The 14,516-nt window shown below is 38.7% G+C and overlaps 2 protein-coding genes across 2 annotated transcripts; one reads left to right on the forward strand and one right to left on the reverse strand.

The window, feature by feature from the left end:
* Positions 1 to 146: 146 nt before the first annotated feature.
* Positions 147 to 3,052, reverse strand: LOC107693494 (RING finger protein 113A-like). The gene is made up of 10 exons (XM_016492898.1): positions 2,897 to 3,052; positions 2,661 to 2,737; positions 2,449 to 2,547; positions 2,167 to 2,274; positions 1,713 to 1,822; positions 1,517 to 1,623; positions 1,332 to 1,421; positions 1,158 to 1,251; positions 845 to 951; positions 147 to 424 (listed from the first exon to the last, which is right to left on the reverse strand). Exons 1-10 carry the CDS (start codon positions 2,997 to 2,999, stop codon positions 357 to 359), a joined length of 963 nt encoding a protein of 320 aa, XP_016348384.1. The 5' UTR covers positions 3,000 to 3,052; the 3' UTR covers positions 147 to 356.
* A 495-nt stretch (positions 3,053 to 3,547) lies between these two features.
* Positions 3,548 to 14,312, forward strand: LOC107693498 (U1 small nuclear ribonucleoprotein 70 kDa-like). Its single transcript, XM_016492902.1, has 10 exons — positions 3,548 to 3,737; positions 4,189 to 4,342; positions 4,539 to 4,601; positions 4,899 to 4,953; positions 6,353 to 6,417; positions 6,496 to 6,558; positions 7,341 to 7,422; positions 12,194 to 12,295; positions 12,624 to 12,723; positions 12,809 to 14,312. The coding sequence occupies exons 2-10, from the start codon at positions 4,196 to 4,198 to the stop codon at positions 13,602 to 13,604; spliced, it is 1,473 nt and encodes a 490-aa protein (XP_016348388.1). The 5' UTR covers positions 3,548 to 3,737; positions 4,189 to 4,195; the 3' UTR covers positions 13,605 to 14,312.
* The last annotated feature ends 204 nt before the right edge of the window (positions 14,313 to 14,516 follow it).

The raw sequence follows: 14,516 nt of genomic DNA on the forward strand, positions 1-14,516 counted from the left end.
ATTCACACCGACCACACCACACTGGTATGTCATCTGCAATCTTTAAATGCTCAAATTCTTCAATGCCAGGTGGATTCTGATTGGCTGTCAATATTTTTAGCCTTCATCAGCTGAAATTAATTACAATATTGTTCCTTTGTGTCATTATCGTTATAGTTGTTGTGTGGGTTTTCCTGTTCTCATAGAATTATTAAAAACTAATATTATTGAAACATCAGCTATAAATCTTATCCTGGGAGATTTCTTAAACGTTCTACAAAAAAAAAAGTAGGTTTATTTCAAACGTTTTGAACATTTACAACTCCGAGGGAATCTGAATGACAGAAGTAAAACACAGAAGGGGAGGCGGTGTGGTTCTAGTCGTCCTCATCTGAGGGAGGCTGGTCAGCGGCTGCCTGCTGTTTCTGCATCTTAGCCATGAGCTCTGAGGGGAAAAATACACTAAACATAAGTTTCTTATTCTTCATTTCATATTATATATGATATTGGTGAGTGAAAGCATCAGGGGTCTATGAATTATCCTCAACTTTTGACCAGCTGACCAAACCTGTTCCAGTTATTTGTGATTAATGCAAAAGAATTTTCCACCTCAAACTACACAACCTTTCACAAGTGGGGGTCAGTAAGATTTTTTTTATTTATGTTTTTGAAATGATGTTTGTGGAAACCATGATACATTTTTCCAGGAACATTATAAATGTATTTAATGTTAGTTCTGATCAATTTAATGCATCCTTGCTGAATAAAGGTATTAATTTCTTTCCAAAAAAATCGAACCGACCCCAAACCTTTGAACGGTAGTGTTTGTTGTGTTCAATTCAAGGTTTTCTAAATAGATGAGCACCTTTGGCAGGGTTGAAGACGCCATTGGTCTGCTGGTTACAAACGTAACAGCGCTTAGATTTGCGGTAGTGCTGGAGAGCACAGGCCTCACAGAAGTAGTGCCGGCACCTGGAAAACAAAGACATTATACTTCTGAATTGAGAATGACATACTAGTCTACAGTCAAATATGTGACAACGACATGCAAACACAATGTCAAATGATTTAGATATGATGTATAGAGGCTGAAGCAAAATAATGTGGATTTGTGCTGTGGTAAGAGGAGGGAATAGCATTTGCAATTCCAACTGGCCATGGCTTAATGTAGCACTCACTTTGTAATAATGGGGTTTTTAAACGAATCTCTACAAATGAAACACTTGAAAGGAAGATCTTCTTCATCGCTGCTCACTTCATAGTTCTCCTCATCTGTGAGATAACCAATATGTCAGAAAGCAAAACAAAAGAAACTAAATGTTTTCAAAGACCTGTAACTAAAGATGGCTCACCGTTTGCCCCATATCGTCCTTCGTCAAGCTCTCGCTCAATCTGCCAGCCGTGCTTATAGTCTGAGCGGTCATGAAGAAACTTACAGCTGTCTGAGAATTAAAAAAAACATGTTTGTTCCTGCCATGGGTGCTCACATGAACCTCAAAAGAATGACAAAAATAGAGGAAAACTGTTGCCTGCTCACCTCCAAACCCACAGAAGCCAGTCTCTTTATAGTCTTTGCAAATGTCAGGCTGGTAATCCCACCGTACTGTGGCCCTCAGGTGCTCAGGCGCTCTGATTGGTCCTTTCCTATCACGTACAAGACATTATGGATCAGTTAAACATTGTGTGTCCTCAAAAACAGATAGAGTCACAGCGGCTCATTTATACTGACTCACCTGACCATACCAGAGGAAGCGTTGCCCATGGTGGAGTCTTTGGGTTTAATGTATTTGTGGTAGTTGTTGATGCCGCGATAAATTTTATCGTCTTCTTTACCAGAGAGCTCCTAGAAATAAAATACAGGCATGCCACTGAATGAAGAGATTGTGATTATTGTGGCCACCCAAACAATATCAATAACTGTATATCTTAAAAGTCAGCATGAAAGTGAAATTCACCTATTTTCTAAGTGCATCTTAATGATCTTACTGTGAACTTCCTACGTCTGTTTCTTTATTTTCTTTTTTACCATAAATTTGAATTAAAATGTAATAACTTCCAGTGGAACGATTGACTTTTCCAATCATTTAGTACTGTAAAGCTGTTTAGATGCAATCTGCATTGTAAAGCGCACTATACAAATAAATTTGAATTTACAATAATGGTGCTGGTTATTGCGGTTCATCGTACCTCCTGAATCTTCTGGCTGCGCTCAAAAATGGCCTGAGCATCTTTGTCCCTCTCTGTGTCCAACTCATAAAGAGCAGTGGCTCCCATGTCATCTGGTCCCTCTGGTTTCTGCAACAAACACAGTAATGCGCTGAATTACAAGAATCAGTAGCTCTAGTCAAAGTTAGCATTTTCACAAGCAGCAGAAATGTAAAATCACAAGTCGTAATGAATTAAGAATAATTCATTTAAGGTTTGCTATAGTATAAATCATTTCATCATACATAAATCTAACACACTCACCGCTGACCGAGTCGACCTGTAAGAGACGGTGACATTCTTGTCTTCTTTCTCCTCTTCACTTTCGCTTGATGAGACTTCTTCCCTCTCCACTTTCTTTGTCTATAAGGAGGGGTGTGCAACAAATGACTGGTGCTTATGGCTTCAGTGTAAACAACAGCTTCGTAAAAGACAAATAATGCAGATTTCATGTAACACATGAAGTGCCGACATACTTTCTGAATCATGGGGTTCGCAACAGCAGCTTTCTTCTTTCTGACCACAGCACTGCCCTCCTCGCCGCTACTTCTGTCTGATGAACAAACACACATAACGTTACTGATTTAATACACTGTGAGCTGCACAAATGTGTTGAACGGGAACATTGACTAAACGTACGGACTACATAAAACTGCCCAGTCCAAACATGCATTACTGAGCACCCGTGAAAAATAAATAATGAGAAAAATACCTTTATCGCTATCACTTGCATTTCTTTTCCGTGCAGAAAATATCTTGTTTGATTTCTTAAAAAGAAACTTGCAGGTTGTTTTTGGCTCTTCGGACTCCGCCATCTTTAACTATGAAAACAAACCATAGAGTAAATATGAGGAACTGCGGGTATAGTGCCTCTTGTGTTTGGGAGGAATTGTAGGATCAGTGGAAGTGCATAGGGGTGTATTGTTATTAATATTTCATATTTTACTATTACTACAAATATGTACTTAATCATTTTCAGACCAATTTTGGAGGCAGGCATAACACACGATGAATGGTGGCTCATTTTGTTGATATATTTAAACAGAACAACCTTGGGAAGCCCTTGGCAACAATAACATTTTATAAATTTTAATGCTTCTACATTTTATATCGGGGTTTTAGACATTCTTAATGTGCATCTACATGTGTAAATAAAAAAAGTAAATAAATACATTTTTTGAACGTTACATTACGATTTTTTTCCTTATGCATAAGTTTTAGGGATTTGAAGATGGTCACCTTCTAGAAATGCAGTTTGGAATCTAGTCAAAGCTTTTATGTTGCAATACTTAACCACGCCCCTAACGTAAAGCTCCACTAGACGAGTACAAACGTCGTAAAATACCAGAGTAGTTTACGGCCTCGCGCCATTTTAAGAAAGGAATGGCTCGTTCAGCTTGGTGAGGATACACGTTGGGTATTGTGTGGACCGAAATACATACAAAATACTTACGATTGTTTAAGAAGTCCACGCGCGAAGATTTCCTACAGACAAACACAGGGGGTTTTGCGCTAAAATCGGAGGTTTCGTCGGAACCGAATGAGAAGCTGAGGTAACTGGCTGTGGGAGGCCGCCTGTGGAAATGTTGGCGATCTCTGGTCTGATCAGTAACGTTAGAGCATTGAGTTTTGGTTTACATGTGTGTTACAAACCTGCACTTCCATTACTCGTGTGCATCGCTGAAAATGCTGGTTATTTAATCAATAATGTAATTCGAGTATAGTGATTGTTTGCAAGAAGCTAACCGAGGTAACGTTAACTTAGCAGGCACTGCTAGCTGCTAACTTACCGAAAATCGTTTAGGGGGTGTTTCTTTACTGATGCAGATACTGGAAAATGCTTGAAAATTTGAAAACACTAACCTTACGTTTACGAATGTCGATATGTCAGAAACTGAAATCTCTTATTAATGAATTAACCACAGTACGTTAACTGCACAGATCTGGTGTTTGGGGCGTATGTTAAAAGTTATGGATGAATCGATTCTCATTTCTCTTTCCTAGGTGAACAATGACTCAGTTTCTTCCCCCGAACCTGTTGGCATTGTTTGCCCCGCGGGACCCGATACCGTTCCTGCCCCAGCTGGAGAAACTTCCCCATGAGAAACATCACAACCAGCCGTACTGTGGGATTGCCCCTTTCATCCGGCATTTTGAGGTGTTTTTGCCATATTTTATGTAAACTGTCATTTTACATTTTATGGAATTTTTTTGAAAGACTTGCACATACAGATTACACGTCAAGTGTTCGATCAGAAAATGGTTGCATGCATGATGCAAATTACGAAAGATATTTTGAAAAGTGTTATGTGATACTGTTATATAATGATGTTTCGTTACCCACTGTTGGTTAGGACCCCAGAGATGCGCCACCACCCACAAGAGCAGAGACGCGGGAGGAAAGGTTGGAGAGAAAGGTGAGCTAGTCTTGACAGAATTGAGTTTCTGTGGGAAGTTTAATCATGGTTTCTAATGCTGAATTCTTACAGCTTGTTGACAGATATTTATTCAGTGGGATTATGAGTTCAAGATAGAACAGAGCAGATTATGTAATAAATCTGATATATTGAAGTGACTGAGTAGGATAGTCTTTTTAGTACACTTAATTGTGGGCAGTTTTCATGTGTTCCTTGAAAATGAGAACATAGGAGATTTTCTCATGGGAACTTGTTTATTTTTGTTTGTAATATTGTCCATTGTGATTTGAATTGCAGAGAAGGGAGAAGATGGAAAGGAGGCAAGTTGTGGTGGAAGCAGAACTGAAGCTATGTAAGTATCTGAACCCATTACAGTGTTTCCCACAGGATTTTGTGAGACTGTTGGGTGGACCTCTGACCCTCTAGTTCGCAATAAAGCTGTTCATAAAGTTTTATTTTGAACTTGTATTCAAGTATAAAGAAATACAATCAGTTCCCTTCAGAAATGCATTCATATAAATCCCCACCCCAGTATTTATATCTTTCTTCCAATTTTTTGAGCATCGCGAACAGTGGGCTTGTTGTGCCTGTACAGTATTTCAGGCCCTGCTTGCAAGAGATAAACCCTTGAGCTTTTATTTTGATGGAAACTGTAGCTGAGCTTTTATTTTGTAGGAAAACTCCAGCTTCTGTGAAAACAGGTTTACAATCACGTCTCATTACAAATTTAGTGAAATACTGTAATCATCTGCCCACTAAAATTATGCAAATGTGAAAAAGTGTAAATGGTGCCTCTCCATTCCCAGACGTGCGCTAAACTCACAGCACATGCAAAAATAGTTCACTGCATTTACTGTGAACTGAGCCGCTCTGAGACATGGAAAACACCAGATCCCGTGAAGTGTGCACTTTGCTTTGAAATGCGTAGTGCAAACAGTTTCATAAGGGGATCAAGCCGTATTGCTTAAGCTTTCGGTTTGTTTGTTTGACATATGCTCTGTAGTGCTGGGCGGTATACTGGTTCATACTGAATACCGGTGTTTATTTTTGTTATAATATGAATTTTTAAAATACCGCAATACACGGTGTATGTCATTTTAAACAACGTTCGGAACGCGACACTGTTTGAAAGGGGTCCCTTTTCACTGTTGCACTGTGATGAGGGCACAGCTGTATGTGTTACTTACTAAGAGTGAAAGTTCCGAAACTGAAGCTGTAGAACTAATAGAACGTAATGACACAGAAGTAATCATCCACAATATCCACATTGACCGCCACAAATATCCACTGCCCCCTGCCAACAGCTCCCGCGTCTCACACACACACGAGCGCGACTTTAGTACTAGATTTAGAAACGTTCAGACCCTTTTAGCGGCTTTTTTCCATAGAATATTCATACTGACAAACCAGTAGAAAATATGGTTAACACCCGGTCATGCATGAAAAAAAAATACCGCCATGTACCGTGAAACCGGTATAATTTTGAAAAATACCATGATATAAATTTTGGGTCATACCGCCCAGCACTAATGCTCTGACAAAGCAATGGTGCAAAACGCAATGTTAAAGACTTTTTATGTTATAATGAGAAGTTTAAATATATTTTCGGTTTATTATGAAACTCTAGCGGGACAGATTAAACTGTGGCGGGCCACCACAGTCTAGTTAATGAGTGGGAAACACTGCATTAATAAGTGAACCAATAGAACCCTATATTATAACCTTAAAAACTGTTTCTTGTATTCCCACAGGGGACCCACACAACGATCCTAATGCTCAAGGAGATGCGTTTAAGACCTTGTTTGTGGCTCGAATTGTGAGTATTTTTGAATCTAAATGTTTAGAGATTGTCCTGAAGACTCGCATCTTACATGTTTTTTTTCTGTTTATGCAGAATTATGACACCACCGAATCCAAACTACGGCGTGAGTTTGAAGTCTATGGTCCTATCAAACGGGTAAGTTGTACTAAATACACTGAACAAAATTATAAATGCAACACTTTTGTTTTTGCCCCCATTTTCATGAAGAAGTTTATTTATATAGCACATTTCATACACAATGGTAATTCAAAGTGCTTTACATAAAAGGAAGTAAAGGTACTATACTTTTTTTTAGGTACTATAATAGATCAACCTATCTAGTGTTTGAACTAGTGATAGGTTAATTAGTAGTCAGTTAGCTGCACCATGTTTCTCTCCTTTGAGATTACTGGCATTGGTCAAACAGAAATGGTATTTCATCTTTGTGTCAGTCAGTAATTCCTTGAAACAATATTTTAAAATAATTTTTAAATAGTATTTAATAATATTTTATTAAATTAATATAAATGTAATAATATGTTTAATATTAATATGTAAATATATAGTATTTTGTTCATTTATACTTTTACATTTCGAGTGAAATATTGTGTAAAATACACTGAACAAAATTATAAACGCAACACTTTTGTTTTTGCCCCCATCTAAGACTTTTTCTATGCACAAAAGGCCTATTTCTCTCAAATATTGTTCACAAATCTGTATAAATCTCTGTTAGTGAGCACTTCTCCTTTGCCGAGATAATCCATCCACCTCACAGGTGTGGCATATCAAGATGCTGATTAGACAAAATTGGGGCAAAAACAAAAGTGTTGCGTTTATAATTTTGTTCAGTGTATGTATTATGCACGTTTCCATAGTATGCTACTACCCATTTGTTATCCTGCAGAATCATCCCTGAATTTATCTGGTTTTATTAGATCTATATTGTGTACAACAAGAAAACTGGCAAACCAAGAGGCTATGCGTTCATTGAGTACGAACACGAGAGAGACATGCACTGTGAGTAACCAAGACTTGTTCTTCTTCAAATTCCTTAAATGACTAAAAGCAAGGTTCAGAACAGCTACACCATCTGTTACTACAATGAGTCATTTGTTGTCTTGTCTTCCCTTGAAAACTATTAATTCATATTTTATTTTGAAGCAACAAAGTGTGTTGGTCATAGTCCATCTGTTCTAGTGTTTTTTTTTGTTTGTTTTGTTGCAATGACCAAATATTTAGGTGTAGCCAACCACTCAATATTTAAAACTTATGAGAATGTAACTGTCAAGTTATAAAACTCCATTTGTGTGTGTGTGTGTGCTTGTATGACCGCTTGTCAACCCTATTATGTCTGTGTTCATAGTATATTCCTGTTTTTACCCCCGTGTGTACGTGCGTGTTGCATTTGGTGTGAGTGTGATGGTGCAGCACATGTGGGGGAAAAGTGACGTGTGGCTGTGCGTTAGCCCAACACACATTCTGATGAATGTTGCCACTTTATGGCATCTCTGTAATGTTTAGGCAGTGTGACATAGCAGTGTGTTTCCGACCGGAGCGGTGATGGTAAGCTAAAGGCTAAGGCCGTCTGTAGTGAACAAGGTGACCCATATACTTACACACCTGTTCATGTCTGGTGCACAAACAGTCATTAATATCAAGGCATTTTATAACTCGGTTCATGATTGAAGTGTTGCGGAGCGGGTCAATGCTTTCTATTAATTGTGTGTTGTTCTCATTGCTACTGCAGCCGCCTATCTCTGATGGCTATTGGCCAGAGCTGGCTTGCAGATCTTGATGATGGTTTTGATACATCTACACCCTACTACCACAGCTCAGTATATGGTTGGTATGATGGGTTTGTATGATGGGTAAGATTTCTTTACACCCCTCATCTAATTTTAGGTTAGGTGTACTAAATCACTGTCAAAATTTAGGGCTAAACATAGGGCTTCCAGTTGTCATTGAGTGTGGCTTGGGCCAGGTGTAGTGAGTTTGAGCCTGTCATTAATCTCTTCTATTAAAGCCATCGTACTACTACTAATGTGGTTGTACTCTGCGAGATTTAGACCGTATGACCGTTACGTTTGAAACAGAACAGTGTAGTAAAGAGAACCTGTTGGAGGTATTGCAACAATGTATGCAGCACACAATTGACGAATTATGTCAAAGTAAAAGCTGATCTTGATTTGATTGATTTTTATTTTTATTTATTTTTTTGTTAGATATTAAAAACATGTCAAATAGATGCGTTAATTAAAATGTAATTGTTATTAATTAACAAAGTTATTTGCCTGACATGCAATAACTGATATTAAGGTGCAGTCACATTTGGCGTTTGGCGAAGGCAGTTTTGGCAAGCAAAAATTTAATTTTACTAGGAATCCAATCAAGAATTTAGCATTTCGGGAGGGCAAAATATTTCCCATGCAGTTTTCGCTACGGGTTCAAGTTGGTCGCGGAAATTCGCCGCATTGAACAACAGAAAGCGGCTAGGTTTGAAGGTGACTTTTGTGTGACCTGTGGTTCATGTATCGCTACACTATTGACAATACACAATGGACCTTTTGTCCATGAAATTGTGACTGCACCATAACACTGTTACTCCACAAAAAAAAAAAGCATCCACTTTTGTGTTGTGCAGTGATAATGTGAATGCATATTTCACATTATTACTGTGGCTGTTTTTTATATCGCTAAGCGTTAATATCTTCTAGGCCAGGACTATAACTGTTATATTATGTAAAAGATGGCACAAAAGACACTTATTTTGTAGTAATTATTTTTTCATATAAAAATTCTTAGACATAATATTTGCTCAGATGTTTGGAATTGGCTTTAATAGAATAGATTACCAAGGGCATTAGATATTCAAATCACTGCACGGAACCCAGTTACATTTAAAGATACTTATTATCAAGGATTCACCTTGTACAGCTTCAATAGTCAAATTCAGTCCCAGAATTCTTCTGTGAGATACTTACTCCATAAGTCTAAGAAATTTCCATTTAGGTTGAGAAGCAAGCAGCTGCATGGAGAGTAACCTTTCCTATGTGTACAGCTTAGCTGTTTAAATCTTTATCTGTACAACTCGAAGTGGGCTGAAAAAAACGACATGGATACAGCCAATAAAATAAGTAGAATTAACGTTTTTACGTAACTCAAATGTTAAGGGTTTATTCCATTTCATTTCTCATATTTTTTTCAAAATTTTAGATTTAAAAATTTTAAAGCATTGTTGGAGATATTTTAAAATCTCACTTGCGAGGTAGATTTCGTCAAGAATATGAGAGATATTGTTATGGATATGAGGGTGGTTGGTAAGCCCCTCTTATTGGATAGGTAGGTGAGGGTTGTGGTAAGGCCCTCTGTTAACTGATAAAAATGAGGGTGGATGGTAAGGCCCTCGTGTTGGGTAGGTGCCTTGAGGGTGTTTGGTAAGCCCCTCTAGTTTGGTATGGTAGTCTGAGGGTTGTTGGTAAGGCCCTCTAGTTGAGATGTAAGAAGAGGTGTGTGCGAAAGGACTTGAGGGTTTGATGGTAAGGCCCTCAAAATAGGTTTCAACTGAACGTCATCGACAGTGCAGACCAGAGTAGCTTCGTGGATTTCATCGTATCGCTTGTTGAAGGATTGGATCCCTTATTCCTTGATTCAAGGTTGTCCAGTTTTGGTAAAAAAAAAATAATAATAAATTGAGTATCAAATACACTGAAGGACATTTTGATTCAAGGCAGCTGGAATCACCAGGCTACGTTTCCGTGGGGTTTTCCATCAAGGACTTCCATCCTTGGCCAGGTGTTATGGTAAGATAGCATCTCCAGGTAATGTGGTAACACTGAGATAATGACTAAATACTTAAGGGCTTAGACTTTTACCTTAGACCAGCAGAAGGAAAAGGACCTAAGGGTATTGGCCATATTGAAGTGTGAGAATTTTGTAACTTATTTAAAAGCTGTTGTTCTAGCATATCTGATATTTATAATATAGAATCTAAAAGTAAAGCTCTGCAAAATGTTTTCTTTTTTCCCCTTTGGTTTGTCATGATGTGAGTGTGAATGGTACTTTGATGCTCATAGAAATTGTGTATGAGTGTGAATGAATGTGTAAGATTTTGGAGAATGGAGAGTGTGGCTTTTAGCTTAATTGTATTCACTAAGTGCCTTTTTTCTTATTGTTGCTTTACCCATTAACAGTTTTATTCTCATTAAATCTTAGTTATTGTGGATTACCCTAAATTTGGAGATGATCTGTGTGGTCCAAGCTGTTGACTGCAATGCTTCCTTGTTTTTGTGATTTACCTTGAACTGCCTCGATTTATATTTGCATCACTTAAGTTCTGTAGCGCTCAAATGTTCCTTCATATTTCTTTTTGAACAGATTTTTTTTCAGAATTTTACTAAGCTTTTCAAAGCACATGCTTTAGTTTTTTTTTACTAAATTTTTATTTTCCATTGATTTTTCTGAATTCAGTTTTAATGGTTTCATTAAATTATTAATAATCAAAAGCATCTCTAATTAATTGCTTTTATATAGAAAAATATATAATATAAATAATAATAATATAAATATATATTTTCATGAAATACTGTGGTGTGAATTTTCTTTTTTCTGCTAAATAAATTCTGGTAAATTTTTCTGGTAAGTATTCCTTTAAAAATAATGTTTTAATAATTTTATTAGTAGTAATAATACGATCATTACATTAAGTAATATTTCTGTCACAGTTTCTTCAAATTAAACCAAACTTTTATTTTGATGGGTTGCTATGAAGACTTTTAGGTTTCTGGTTGTATATGATATGACAATGGTTTTACTCGAAAGAAATGGTAAAATGCTCTGGAATTGACTCTCAGAGCAGTTCTATTGTTTGTGTTCATGTACTCCTATATTGAGACGGCAGAGGCTGAAAACACCGCGAGCGTCACGTGCGCTTCAGTATGTGTGTAGTAAATGAAACTGCGTCTGCACCATTCATTCACACCAAGACCAGCAGAACATGCAGGATTCATATTTAAATGGTATTTTTGTGGCTTAATATTCACAGACACTAGTCCACATCACATTATGATTTAAGTGTACTGACTTTTGATGTATCCATCCAAAACTTGCCAAATTCCGTGATGCTCCACATTAGATAGTAAACTGTTTTTATGACGGGATTCTGCAATTCTGTCTGCATTTTCTGCATCGTGGAAATCATAGGGCCCTACATTCTCACATTCCCCAATACGTTATTATAAAATTTAAGGTATTCAGAAACTTGAAATATTTTCTTTAGGTATTATTGGTGAAATGAAATTAGCATATTAAACATTTGAATTCATATAAAGGATTTTTCCGAAGCATTGTGCTTTGAAGTTATTTCAAGGTATGCGGTCTTGCTTAAATTTATTATCAAAATCATGAACATTAGTCACTACTGTCCAGCTTTTTTAATAGAGCTGTTTTTTGTAAGATCTGTTGGTGTGCCTCATTCTAAGGGTGTAATCATCAAGTAAACATGAGGAATTTTTTATTTTATTTATTTATTTTTATTTTTTTTGAATGGATGGTGGCAGTATTGTCAATTTAACTCATTACTGGTGGCTTATCCATTCAGAGGTAAGCGAGTGCCTATAAATAGCTTAACATGTTTGAATGAAGTTCATCCCAAATTCAAGGTATGTAGCAGGAAATACTGTTGTGTGTATTCTTGTTTCTCATTGTCCAACTCTTTCTTTCTCTGTATTCTCCTTACTCCCTTCATCCCTCAATCTCCTCTTTTCTACTGCTCGTCTATCAACTCCTCTAGCTGCCTACAAGCATGCAGATGGCAAAAAGATTGATGGACGTAGAGTGCTTGTTGATGTTGAAAGAGGACGAACGGTCAAAGGATGGCACCCCCGGAGACTTGGTGCGCATTTCTTTTTCTCTTCTTAATCAAGTGTTCTTTTCTAGGCTTTGGGTGTCCCGTGCTGCTCCTGGAGGCCCAATGTCCTGTAGAGTTTGGCTCCAGCCTGCCCCAATTTCCTTGAAGTTGCTAGTAATCCAGAGGATGCTTATTAGCTGGTTTTCAGGATAGTGGCCCTCCAGGAGCAGGATTGGACACCCCTGCTCTAGAGCAAAGCTCTGAAGGACAGTGGATCACCAGGGCCAGAGTTGCACACCCCTGGTAAAGATAGTGTGGTTGTGATCGCAAGTATTACTTCACGTCTTCATTGTACATTTATTTCACTGTTCAGGTGGAGGTCTTGGTGGTACAAGGAGAGGAGGGGCAGATGTCAACATCAAGCACTCTGGCAGAGATGACACTTCCCGCTATGATGACCGACCAATTGGAAGGTAAGTTGAGAGGGGCATGATTGTCTTTTTAAGTAGGTACATTTCAGTCTTCCAATCCTGACCTCTGTTGTCTCTTACCCTGCAGTGACCGGGATCGTGAACGCAGGGATCGCAGTCGGGACCGAGAGAGGGACCGTGGTGAGCGCCGCCGTTCACGATCTCGAGAGAGACGCAGGCGCACCAGGTCTCGTGAGCGCGAGAGGGCCATCGTGGTTCCAGGGGAGGAGGCAGGAGGTGGCAGTAGGCGCCGAGACAGGGAACGAGACCGAGGTGTTGCCGAAGGCAGCCGAGAGAGGAGTAGAGACCAAGATAGAGAAAGAGACCGCAAGAGGAGAAGCAGGAGCAGGGATAGAAAGAGAGACCGAGAGAGAGGGAAAGGTGCGGATGGAGGAGAGGAAGGCATGGGCGGGCTAGCTGATGGCATGATGCCCGAAGGAGGAGAAAGGGGTATGGAGGACCCATTGTGTGGTGAGCCAGGACGAGGTGAGGATGGAGGGCCCGAAGGAGAGGAGAGGGGTAGGGATCGAGACAAAGACAGGGAGAGAGACCGTGACAGGAAGCGCAGCCACCGGGATAAAGATAGAGACCGAGATCGGGAAAGAAGGAGAGACAGGGATAGAGAGCGTGAACACAAGCGGGACCGGGGCGATCGGGACCGTGGGGACCGTAGGGAAGACAGACACGTGTCCTCCTCAGGAGATCAGGAGGGTTTGGGTAACGGAGGTGAAGAGGGCGAAGAGCAGTTGCCGCCACAATCAGAAGAAGGTTCACAGGATGGGATGAGGATGATGATGATGGATCAGGATTCCATCCAGTCAGGAGAGGGCTATGCCTCCAATGAGAATGGATACAGGATGGAGGCCCAGGGTGATGAGTACTGAAGTGCCACCATTGTGTGAATCATCCGAGGTCCTCCAGTTGTAATGTTGATTGAATTCACAAATATCCTCTACCATAATTTAATGCCTCCACCATTTGCTTGCACTATGTCCACCGTGTGTAAGTATTATACTGTACTACCAACTGCTGTCACAGAGAGCTTAGTGTCTCCCTGGTAAGAAGCATCCTTTGTTAAAATCAAAAGATTATGTAGTTGAACTGTGAGCTTTTTTTTTTTTTTTTTGACCCCAGTTATTTAATTTGTGGGGCTTTGTAGACATAAAACTTCACTAAATAGCTAGCCTTATGATGCATTTGAATTCCCTGTCTAACATCAGCTCAGTATCAAGTGACTGCACTGCTAGGAAGAGATCTCTTGACTGAGGCACTGTATTTTGTTACAGTGTAGTTTATTCAGTGAGGGATGGGTAACTGTCATGATTGGGGTTGTTTAGTACGGTTATGTCCATTTGCATAGATGCATGTTGATTTACAAGAGTAATTGGTTATTGCTTTGTAATGTTATCTGAACAACGTTACTTTTATATCTGCACCCCCCAATTTCTCTGCAGTTTTATTTTTTCTCTTTTGTCTTGTACATTTTGTTTCATATTTGGTTCAATATGTGGATCGTTTGCAAATTGTACAGTGGCGCCTAATTTTACTATAGTAACAAAGGCAGCAAACATTGACACAGATGTGTTTTTTTTTTTAATACAAATATCTGCAATGGGTTCACAAATCGCTCTTAATTGTTTTTTTTTTGTTTTTTGTTTTTTTCTTTTTTTTTTGCTTGTATCTCTTGTCGTATTGGTTATGCTTTTCATTCTTGAATAAATACTTTTTATTGCCAAATTATTGTCTGGTTGTCTTGAGTCCTTATTTCGAAGTCTTGTCTCAAACGTTCAGACACT

This window comes from Sinocyclocheilus anshuiensis, unplaced genomic scaffold (genome assembly GCF_001515605.1).
Source record: "Sinocyclocheilus anshuiensis isolate Anshui unplaced genomic scaffold, SAMN03320099.WGS_v1.1 scaffold1694, whole genome shotgun sequence".
Lineage (NCBI taxonomy): Eukaryota > Metazoa > Chordata > Actinopteri > Cypriniformes > Cyprinidae > Sinocyclocheilus > Sinocyclocheilus anshuiensis.